The sequence below is a fragment of the Brachyhypopomus gauderio genome, unplaced genomic scaffold, assembly GCF_052324685.1.
Source record: "Brachyhypopomus gauderio isolate BG-103 unplaced genomic scaffold, BGAUD_0.2 sc60, whole genome shotgun sequence".
NCBI classification, from domain to species: Eukaryota; Metazoa; Chordata; class Actinopteri; order Gymnotiformes; family Hypopomidae; genus Brachyhypopomus; species Brachyhypopomus gauderio.
The window spans coordinates 1,263,292-1,275,396 of NW_027506881.1; the positions used below are offsets into that span (position 1 = coordinate 1,263,292).

The 12,105-nt window shown below is 42.6% G+C and overlaps 1 protein-coding gene across 1 annotated transcript; it reads right to left on the reverse strand.

Annotated features, from left to right (window-relative positions):
- Positions 1-3,684: 3,684 nt before the first annotated feature.
- LOC143489253 (uncharacterized) lies at positions 3,685-6,922 on the reverse strand. Its single transcript, XM_076988143.1, has 8 exons — positions 6,884-6,922; positions 5,881-5,933; positions 5,657-5,776; positions 4,822-5,504; positions 4,507-4,645; positions 4,285-4,407; positions 4,141-4,192; positions 3,685-3,957 (listed from the first exon to the last, which is right to left on the reverse strand). The coding sequence occupies exons 2-8, from the start codon at positions 5,929-5,931 to the stop codon at positions 3,788-3,790; spliced, it is 1,338 nt and encodes a 445-aa protein (XP_076844258.1). The 5' UTR covers positions 5,932-5,933; positions 6,884-6,922; the 3' UTR covers positions 3,685-3,787.
- Positions 6,923-12,105: the final 5,183 nt, after the last annotated feature.

The window sequence follows — 12,105 nt, forward strand, 5'->3', positions numbered from 1 at the left end:
GGTGGTGCTTTAGCACCACCTGATGTCTATGTGTGCACGCCACTGATAGTTAATAGTTAATATTGGATATGGAAAAAGAGGTCTATAATATATTGTAAACAAGAATGTGCCCACCAGTGATGCTCACAAGTCATTTTTTGCAAGTCCAAGTCAAGTCTCAAGTCTTTGGTCTCAAGTCCAAGTCCAAATATTTGAGTGACACTGTAGTCGCAAATCACTTTATAGTTGTAATGGCTGTTATGACACTTCTGATGTATGATAGCTTAAACTAGTAAGTTGAGAAATACAATTTCAAAAAGTACACGCACACACCCAAATGTTTTCTAGATAAATTTTGTATCTGTAATTTTCTCCAAAAAGTATTTTTCTTACAAAACTGACATTGTTCTGGATACAATATTCTCTTCTTTCAGTAGAACATCTGCTATATTTTGTTCTAAAAGATAAAGGAGGGCTGTGAAATAAAAAAATCGAAATCTTTCTAACAATCACATTTTTAAACTATATATAACTATATATAACTATATAAAATATATATGATGTCACGGTGAGGGAGCCGGGTCGCCACAGGAGGGCACGCATCCCGGCCAGCAGCCGATCCCAGCACACACCCCCGAGCACCCAACCACTCCCACCATCACAATCACCTGAATACTGATGCACCTGTTTTCTATTACGTTGCTCTTTTTTAAGCCCGCAGGTCGTCCGGTCCAGTGCTGCACATTGCCGCTACAACAGCGTCTCTGGATCCGGCGAGCATTCCACTAGCGTTACTTTTGCATCACTGTTTGTGTGTGCGCTAAGAGTATTACTTGGGCATCATTGTTTTGTAGTCATAGAGAACAAATAAAATTAGATGTGGTGGAACCAGCGTCCTGTATTTTTATACCACACACGCTGCAGTTTGCTGCTCTTCAATTTGCTACTTGTGCTACGTTTTTGTACCCAAAACTTAAGAATGGTGGAATAGAAGCGAGCATCCGCACCAGCACCACCATGCTTTCTCCAGTATTTTTGAGACAAAAGGTAACTTTGAGATTGGTCTATAATTTACACAGTCTGTAGTATCAAGACCCGTTTTTTTAAGAATAGGCTGCACCATCGCTAGCTTAAAATAGTCTGGGACACAGCCTGATCCAAGAGACAAATTGATAATTGACTGAATGTGAATGCCCACCGAGTCAAAGACCTTTTTTAAGAATTTTGCAGGGAGAATATCACCAGAAGAAGTAGACGGGTGCAGGCCATGCATAACCTTTTTTAGTTCCTCAAGAGAAATAGGAGAAAACTGCTCTAAAACTACAGGTACAGCCACCTGAGGAACCACTGTAATAGGTATAGAAGGAAGCAGAATATTACCTCTAATATCCCTGACTTTATCTACAAAAAAACTTAAAAACGTTTCACATCATGTCATGCATCACATCAGGTCTTCCCTCCCCTCCTTCCTGGACCTCTACCAGTTTGCGTATCGGTCTAATCGCTCGACTGATGATGCCATCTCCACTGCTTTACACTTAGCCCTTACACACCTGGACAGGAAGGACACCTACGTCCGAATGCTGTTCCTTGACTGCAGTTCGGCACTTAACACTATCATCCCCCAACAGCTCACTCGGCTGAGCAAATCACTGTGCAACTGGCTGCTAGACTTCCTGACCGGAAGACCACAGGCAGTGCGGGTTGGCAGAAACAGATCCAACAGCGTAACACTGAACAAAGGGGCTCCCCAAGGATGTGTGCTGAGCCCCCTTCTGTTCGCGCTGCTGACCCACTACTGCACACCAGAGCACCCCTCCAATCTCTTCATCAAGTTTGCGGATGACACAACGGTGGTGGGTCTCATCAGCGACAACGATGAGACACACTACAGGAGCGAGGTGAGCCACCTGGCCTCCTGGTGCAAACACAACAATCTCTCTCTGAACACCAACAAGACCAAGGAAATTGTTGTGGACTTCAGGAGAACTCGCACCCAGCACACTCCCCTGTTCATCAACGATACTGCGGTGGAGAGGGTGAGCAGCACCAAGTTCCTGGGTGTGTGCGTCACAGAGGACCTGAAGATCGTCGGTACCTCTCTCCCCTCCCTTCCGGACTTATTCAGCTCCCGCCTCACACGGAAAGCCCTTCACCTGGCAGGAGACCCAACCCACCCACTACACAGCTTCTTCAGCCTGCTGCCATCAGGGAGGAGACTGTGGAGTCTCAGGACCACTAGACTGAAGGACAGCTACATACACCAGGCTGTGAGGATGCTGAACTCTCTCCCAACTTTACCCCCCCCCCCCCCCCCTCCTAACCCCAGCACACACTCATACAGCATCCAGATCAACACAGTACTGATCTGTTGATACACTGGTACTGTTATTCCCTCTTAATCCCCCATCTCATCTTACCACTTCACTACCCTTGTATTGCACTATTGTCCCGTTTCGTGTCTCTTGTCACATTTATGTTTACTCTGTAGTTATTGACGTAAAATATACATGTCTTATGATTTGACTGATTTTTTCCCGAAAAAAAATCAAATGGCCTTGGACCCAAAAAGACCAATTTTACTTTCATCAGTCCACAATACGTTTCTCCATTTCTCTTTGGGCCAGTTGATGTGTTCTTTGGCAAATTGTATCCGCTTCAGTACGTGTCTTTTAACAGTGGGACTTTGTGGGGACATCTTGTTAATAGATTAGCTTCACACAGGCATCTTCTAACTGTCACTGTCAAGAACAGTGATTAATCTGGTTGGTCATATAGAACTGCTAGTATTTTGAACACTACTGTATATAGGAAACTTTAGCTGGTGCTTTTTTTCTATTAATGAGAAATAGAACCATTTGGAAGAACTTGTTTCATTTATTCAAGAAGAGGTTTATTGTTGGAAAGCCTGAAGCTGATCTTATGATGGTGGTCGTGTCAATTGACCAGCTCAATGTGGTGGTTTCTTCTTTACAGCCCTGCAGACGTCGATGCTGAACTTCACTTTCCATTTGGATGCCCTGTGGACGTCGATGGTGTTGGGCTTGCTGTTTTGGAGGAGCGGTTATCCTTCGTCTTAGTGGAGACCGAAGAGTCCTGCCGAGTGCAATCAGAAAGAGGGCTGGTGAGGACAAGACAACACGGGTTTGCAGGTGCTGGAAGGTCCTGAGCCTGTAGTGCTGATCTGGGATCAGGTCTGTATGTTAATTAGGAGATGATTGACACTGACTGCTGTCTGAATTTATCTTAACTGTTATGTCTGCATCTCTCTTAAATTGTTTACATGTATATCATTATTGTGGCTTTGTGACCAGTGTGTTGACCAGTGAGAAAAAAAAAAAAAAAACCACTGCTAGATTTTAATAGCCAAAACAAGCAAGTGTGTGTGAGACAAAGAACCTACTCTGCCACTGGTGTCTTGCTGTGGTGTCTTGCTCTGGTCTTTCCCCGCTGGTTTCTTGGGTTTGTTGGGGGACAGAACCGTTTCTCCAGACTTTCCCTTCAACTTTGTGTCTCTCTGGAACATCAAAAGGAACATCTAGAACAACACTTCCACCCACTCTGAAAACATTCCTCTGTTTCCTCTGAGAAAAGCAGCAGGATGAGAAATATGTTGCCATCAAAGAGTATGAAGCAACACTTACTGTGCAGCGTCCTGTAGTGTCCCGCTTGTTATCTCCCTTGGGATGTGCGGGATCAGGACCACAGGCAGTCCCACTCTGTCTGGTCCCCCTCTCCAACTTATCCAGCTCTGTGAGAAATGGTTGAATAGCGTTACCAACGTCAGCGACTATAAAAGACGAGTTCCTTAACAATCTGTGTGTTCAAAAAAATGCAATGGCCTCCCATTACTTTCAGTTAGGGATCTGATGTCCTTTTGCAGAGCGTCAACACATTTCTCCTGCTCCACACGTGCCCTCTCTTTCTCCGCGAGGGTGAACCGCAATTCATGAATCGACTTGTCCTTTTCCTGAAGCACTACAGGCAAAAGATCAAACACCAGGTGAGGTTTTCCACTTATTTCACATACTAGAGCACACCGCACAAGAGCACCGGTTCAAGAGGTCTAAAGCAGAAGGCGTCTCTGCAACCGTCGGCTCCTTCTCACGGCGTTAGCACTAGTACTGCTGTACTGTGGGGTGTTTGTGTTAAAGTACTCACGCTGACACGTCTCCCAGTATTTCCGGAGAGTTTGTTGCGACCCAACCTGCTCCTGTCAACGACATGGAAAAAGCTATGAGAAAACACGCAGGAAGCCCGTGTGAAAGATCACTAGCTCAGTGAGACTTAATGAACGGCACTCACAGTCTTCAGCTGCGCAATGGTCTGTTCTTGATTCCACAAGGCGCTGAGAGCTCTGTCCCTCTCTCCCTCCGCGTCAACTCTCTTGGTTCTGTGCTCCCAGAGAGCTTCAGCCAGGGTCTGTACCTTAAGGGGGACGATGAAGTGATCCGACATGTTAGGTTTAACGCCACCCACTCTGCCTGCCACGTTGATTATTTTTAACACCATGGTTTGTTTACTAACCTCTTTCTGCAGCACGGCAATACGGGTGTTGGCCTGACGCATCTCTGATTGGAGATACGAGATGTTGTACTCCTTCTGCAGCAGATCAGCACGTAAGGTCTTGATTTGATCCTGGTCATCACACATCTGCTTCTGGAGCCTGTAACCATACAATACAAATTGCTATGCTGATACTGTGTACAGCCAACTCTTACCATGTTTTCAGTTTGGATCAGACCTATGTATTATCTGATATATAACACCAACTGCATGTTATTAAAAGACAAGGGAACAGTTTGAGCATTGCTGAGTAAGATCGATTAATAAGGGTCTTACTTTAAAACCTCCTCCTGGGCCTGTTCCCTCAGGGCAGTGCATCTGTCTTGTCTCAGCTCCTCAAGGACCTTCTCCATCTCCTTTCTGGTGCGGCTCAGCTCTGTCTCCAGGGCCTCGATCTTCCGGCTCTTCTCATGTAAAGTTGTCATGATTGCTTTGATGTTCTTCTGCTGGAGCTCCCCCACCTCCAGCTTCAAGGAGCTGATGGTCCTGGACTGCTGGGTACGCTCTTCTTCACCATCCCTGAGAAGAGCTTTGGCTTTCTGAAGTTCCTCAGAAAGATCAATCACTGTGCTTGTCTGGATACTTAAATCAGTCTCCAGTGCTTGGAGCTTGGTGCTCATGTAATCGGTGACCTGCTGGAACTCGACGAGCTTACTGGACAAAGCCTGATTCTCAGCAGTGAGACGGGTGGCTGCTGCCCTCTCTGTCTCCAGCATGGAGACGGTGTTTCTGTACACCAGGTCCTGCTGCATCAGATCATTGGCAAGTTCCTTCACCTTCTCCTTTAGTGAATGCTGCTCGTGCTGCATCTGGTCCAGAAGCTCGTCTTTCTTTTTCAAAGTCTGCACAAGCCGCTGGATTTCCTGGTCTTTCACCTCCTCCTTGCCATTGTTGACCAAACACTTGCATTTTTTTCTATAATGCAATATTTCCTCTTTAACACCATCAACAAAGGACCTCTGAAGAAAAACACAGTATCAAAATAGTCAGGGCAGGTTTACCTCTTTTGTAACGCTTACAATGTCACTATTTTCTGTACTCTGATATCCTACTGTGTATTGTCACACATTACTATGTCTTTGTCACGTTCATCAGAGTTAAAATCACTTACGTATTCAGACGCTGTCTCAATACTTTGCTCTAAAGAATTCTCCAACTTGAAGATCTTTTCATCTTTTTCCTGGCAAGTCATCATGAGCTCCTTATATTTCGCCACCTGATGCTGATAAATCTATGAGGAAAATCATTAATAAACACATAGAAATGCTATTATAATATGTAATGACACATAATGACACATATGTAATGACACATTATACTGTGCACAAGACCAACCTTGTGGGCTTCCAGTAGCTGGTCGCATGTTTTCTTGAGCAACGCTTCCATTTCTGAAACGAGGTCAACACATCAGTCAGACAGGCAAAACACCAGCGCGCTTCAAAGTTCACCAGAGCGAGAAAACTTTTTGGTGCCAAGAGCTTCTGGCGTTTGAGAAGCTCCTCCACTATTTTGACAGCCAGCTAATAATCCATGAACCATTTGAATAGTTAAATAGTGCTTTCTTTGTGTTTTACAGTAATCTGACAACTGCTTATTGGTAGGGCCATATGTTTAGGGCCACTAAATGCATAGTAAACATGTCTTATCTAAGAAAATAATAATAACAACCATTAAATAACCTTTCATCTGTTAACCTTTCTCCCAAGAGCCGCATGAAACCAAGCAAAGAGCTGCAGGTTGGCCACTCCTGACCTAAACGTTTGCTACCATCGCCTCAATGTGTATTAATGCACATTTAGCTAGTAAATGTACAACAGTCCCAAAGGTTTAAGAGTTGGTTGCATATCAGTAATAAGGTACGTCAAAAATCACTAAATATCGATACTCTTTCCAAAAACAAATGTTGAATCTACAGTTACTTTAAAAACCGCATTTAAAACCATCATTATACAACAGTTAGTTCCTCACAATCTGAGGTGGATGTTTGTGAGAACTGCGCGGAGCGTTGCCAGGCAACGGCATGTACACACAAAACACAAAACGGCTCTTTGCTTGGATTCACGCGGCTCTTGGGAGAAAGGTTAACAGATGAAATTGTTATTAATGGTCTGTTATTATTATTTTATATACAACCTGCTAAAATTAATCAAATGGATGTTGTTAACATAACATTTGAGCTGCAGCCAGTTTGGACAGACTCAGAAAAAGACTCCACACTACGACCGAATCACAGCCGGTTATTGGCGATAACACACTCCCTCTCGTCTTCTATCGCTTAATTAAAGTCAAAGGACCGTCAGAAACCCTTAGCGCTAAAAGTCCAAAGACACACACATACCTCTGCAGCAATCTGCGTGGCTGAAGCCTAAATGCTGTGGTGAATAAATATCAGAGGTGGGACCAAGTCAGTGTTTTGCAAGTCTCAAGTAAGTCCAAGTCTTTATACCTCAAGTCCCGAGTCAAGTCTCAAGCAAAGACACTCAAGTCAAGTCAAGTCTCGAGTCAAGACAGGCAATAGTCAAGTCAAGTCCCAAGTCTGAAACTTGGAATTTCAAGTCCTTTCGAGTCTTTTTTTTTTTTTTTACCAATGTTGCAGGTATATTTTAAATGTAAATAACAGACATGCGTTCTTTTTTAAATCTGTATTCTCCTCAAATCTTGATAAAACGTGCAACTGAAAACATGAAGTATAAAAAAAATTTTAATTACACCTCTTTATTGCACAGTTCAATTTGTTAAACTTAGCTGCAAAAATATTCATACTTTAAACTACAATTTTCCAGAAATAAATATTCTGTGAAAAAGTCATAAGTAGAACTCCATGTTCAAATAAAAAGTGCTGATATTTTCACAGTACAATACAAAGAACCATTTTCAATACAACAGCATTTTCCCTCTCTTCTCTTATCTGGTTTCTTGGAGAACATGTGTGAGTGACACAAGACAAACAAATATAAGAACTGAACAATTAACAGGAATCTGCAACTTTAGACATTTCAGTAAACTATTCTGCATTGCATTTGCTGGCCAAAAGTCTGTATGTCATTTGTGCACGATGAATGATGTCCCCATAGCTGAAAACTCGCTCCACTTTTGTCAATATATTTTTTTCTCGACGTAGATGTCTTCAAATACATAATCCATGCTGAGATAGAAATGGATATTATGATGGTGACAGAGAGGCGCTCTCTTCCCCGAGTTCAGATACAGAACCAGGGTTGCCAACTCACGCATTGAGCGTGAGACACACGCATTTGACCGTCTTCACACGCTCTCACGCCACACATCCGATTTCTCACGCCGGAAAAAAATTTAGTTTATTTACCTCTGATCCACATCTATGATTCAATGAGTTACTAGTTCGCTCTGGAACCAACCACTGGCGATCGATCGATCGGGATATAATACTTAATTTGTGTCCATTTTACACCCCGCCCGGTAAAAATTTACGTTCGCCAAGCCCCCATTTGATTGGTTGTGCTGCAGCTCATGCACACACACACGTACAGAGTGTGGAAAAGCAGAGGACTGGTCTGCGTCAGAAGGACGGAAATGAAATTAATGGGGTGCACTTTATAAATATTACTATGCGTTTTAAAATTTAGATTTGGGGTAAAAAAAAATCAAGTCTTCGCAAGTAAACAGGTTCAAGTCCAATTCAAGTCCCAAGTTATTGGTGTAAAAGTCCAAGTCAAGTCTAAGTCTCTGAATATTTTTTCAAGTCAAGTCAAAAGTCTTAATATTAATGACTCGAGTCTGACTCGAGTCCAAGTCATGTGACTCGAGTCCCCACCTCTGGTTCTACGTCTCGTGAGCTTTTAGCTTGTGCGCTAGCTAGTTAGCAGCTGCTAGCAGAGCTACCGTGATGTTTCACAAGAGGAAAGGATGTAATCGCAGGATAACAACACCATTTCAAGACGGCCATTCAACGAAAAAGTGGATATTGTGAGAAAAGGCCGAGCAACAGCTCATCTTGAGATTGTAACACAAGGCGGTAAAGGGTACGTTAATGACAACAGTGTTATGGAGGTGTTTTTAATACTACACTCATGTTTTCATGTGTGTGTGTGTCTAGTGGAGGCCCATGGCCAGTAAGTACACTTCACCAACATGTGTGTGTGGAAATACGTTTAAACTGAATGCATTGTAAGATAGATAACCAGTGTAACATAGCAGACATACTACAGTGAGCACACCGGTTTGTTTTGGTTTGCCAAACAAAAAGGATGTTTTGAGTTTCAGGATAAAGTTATCAAGATATAATAAGTGAATATAATCAAGATTGGACATGATTAAGCATGAACCAGAGCGTCTGTGTGGTGGTGGGTGGCTATGGGCCTAAGTCTAGCAATATAGCAGCGGTAGAAGAAGATCGTGGCACCATGAAGTCTGGAAATGATGGACTTAGGACCAGGGACTAGAACTACAGTTTTGTACAACAAAGTTTTGGATATATAAGAAAAATAAATGAGATGAAATGAAATGTATCAATAGATTTCCAGTAACCAGGATTAAGAGAGGATTTCAAGAATATAACAGATGGCACACAGAGATGCAGCTGGTCAGAATGCTCTCTATGGTGCTTCTGTAGAATGTGATATAGATATACATATAGATAATTAAATGGAAATGGCCAAGAACTGAACCCTGTTGATTAACATTAACATTGTGAGATTTATGAACAGGAAGTGAACAAGTGAACAGGACGTGTGCAGTGTTTCTAATGACTAAGTATTAAAAAAGACTCATGCCAGTCTCGGGGAAAAGGAGGAATTTAATGAATAATGCCAGGTTCACACTACACGACTTTTCAGTCGTCAGGTTTTTGTACCGTTCGCACTACATGACTGGTTGTGCTGTAATCGCGAGTCTTTCAGTTGTTGTGGCTTTCACACTACATGACTGATCGGTGACATGGGCTCACGAATTAAACGACTGGGGAATCGCCGACTCATCTGGCTGCCCTCCAAAAACACGAGAACAGTCGCCGACTGGGCTAGATATTAAACATGCTAGATTTTAAACATGCTAGATATTTGTCGGGCGTCTGCGATGAGTCGGCGACCACTCGGCGAGCGTCTTTCAGCATGTCACTACAACACGACTGAGCGAGCGCCGAGTGATCGCCGATTTTCCTCCAACCACAGTTTCTGTCGGCGATCTACAAAAAACAGTCGGCGACTGAAAAACCAGCCTAAAATCGTGTAGTGTGAACCTGGCTTAAGGTGCACAACACAAAACCCGAGACATGATCCAAAGTAAGGAAACAATCACCAGCAGTCAATTGGTACAAAGACAAGCTATATATAGATAGACAAATGGCCCTCAGGTGCTGGGGATTATAATGGGCCCCACCCACCTGAGGCAGGAACACAACGCAACAGCAACAGAACAACATGTGTGTGTTGTAGTGCATGGGGAGGAGTTGTTCTCGTCTCTGCAGGTTGTCTAGCTGCACTCTCAATTTTCTCTCAGTCTTTAGCACTCAGTTCAGAGTAGTTCAAAGTATCTTTAATGGTATGAAATGAAGTGTCAAAGCACCACAAAAATGTTAAGAGCATGAGAGATAACTAAAGTTAAGGTTAACTAAAGTTAAGGATTTGGCAAATATGCAAAAGGATATGTATACATATGCTTTATATATGTGCTTATAAATACACACTTAAAAATAGTGTTTGTCTCTCCTTCACATACACACAAATAATTGCTATTACCCTCTTCCTATCTCTGAAACATCCATATTATCAGTGTATTTATCAGATCACATACACATGAATCACATACACACACTCCCTTCTCTCTCACTCTCTATTTATACACACACACATGCACACACACATCGTAGCATCCCTCTCTAATACACACACACACAACATATGTGTTTGGGGGTGATTAGACTGGTGCAGCTTCATTTCTGAGTGTGTGTATTCTGAAATGTGAAAGACCTTGTGTGTGAGATGCGTTTGTTATGTGCAGCTGTAAGTGTGTTTTTATCTCCTTCTGTCTACAGGCCATCTGACTGCAATATTTCGGAGGAAGACTGCGCTGCTCTGTCCTCAGCTCTGGAGTCAAACCCTTCATCACACTTGAGAGAGCTGAACCTGGACCTCAATAAATTCAGGAAATTCAGGAAGGAAGCAGTGTTCTGCTGGAGGATCATGTTATAGAAAATGCTGAAACTCTACTTTCCTACTTTTTTAACATGGCGTACGACCAAATGAGGAAGTTTAAGGTCACCCTCTGGGTCAAGGACACTAGACAGGGAGAAGGTGGGAATGTAGACATGTTCCAGAGAGAAGACCTGTGCCCGACAAGAGCACGTTTCCCTAAGAGTGCAGAATTTATTCTTATATTCTTATATTTGGTACTTACATGTATATATATAATAAAAAAATAATCAAATTAATCAGAAGCTTTGTGATTAATTAATCGAATTTAATCGCATTTTAATTGCATTTCAGTATTTAACATGAGAAATATTCAAGTTTGAATGATGAATGAATCAATGAACATAATCATAAACTTCAACATCTTGTTTATTTTTCCACCAGTCTACTACACAGACCAATAGATAAGTGCAGAAAACAGAGCAAACAGTTTTCAGAACACAGGAAATTCTGACCAAAAATGTTGTTTAATTTTGGGAGTTTTGCTCAGGATATTGGAAGAATAAGAACTGAAGTAAATCAGAAGATGATTTTTAATACCATTTTAGATGGTAGATTTTCTTTAATTTCCCAGGCCTCTGCCACAGGCATCTCCATAGTGCCTAGAAGTGGTCTTCTGCATGCTTAAAGCAAATGACTGGATCTTTTATTCATCATCTATAATATGAGCTGTCACACCAAGATAATTCTTGTTGCTAACAGAGGTCCAGTGAACCCCAGTCAGAGCCACATTTGTGGCGCTCTTCACAATAACCTGCTTTACTTCCCTTTCCTCATCATACAGCTGCTGGATTTTCTTCGACATTCAATCAATCAATCAATCATATTTTATTTATATAGCGCTTTTTACAACAGTTGTTGTCACAAAGCAGCTTTACAAGTGCCGAGTCCTAGCCCCCAGTGAGCAAGCCAAAGGCGACAGTGGCAAGGAAAAACTCCCTAGTTTTTTTGCATGAGGAAGAAACCTTGAGAGGAACCAAGACATTGTCTTTCTGGACGGTAGTTCGTAACATGCATCAGTTGACACAATGTGCAGCGCTTCTTGTAAGCCTTTATCTTCGACCACAGAGAGCAGACAACACTGCAAACAAGCCAACATAATAATGTAACGCGTGAAGTTTAAACGTCTCCGCCGCTCGCGTGAGGTGTGCGGAGTCGCGCGCTACGGTCACTCGCAAAAGTTTAATCCAGTCTTAATGGCCCAATGAAGGTAATTTAAAAACCAGGACATTTCCTCACTTAAAAAAACCCGGGACTCCCGGGACAGGATGTGAAATACGGACGTTTGGTTTCCCTATCGTACTAGAAATCAGAGATGGGGACTCATGTTTGGGACTCGGACTCGAGTCACACTTAAGTCGCATATACAGTGACTTCAGACTCAACTTAGACT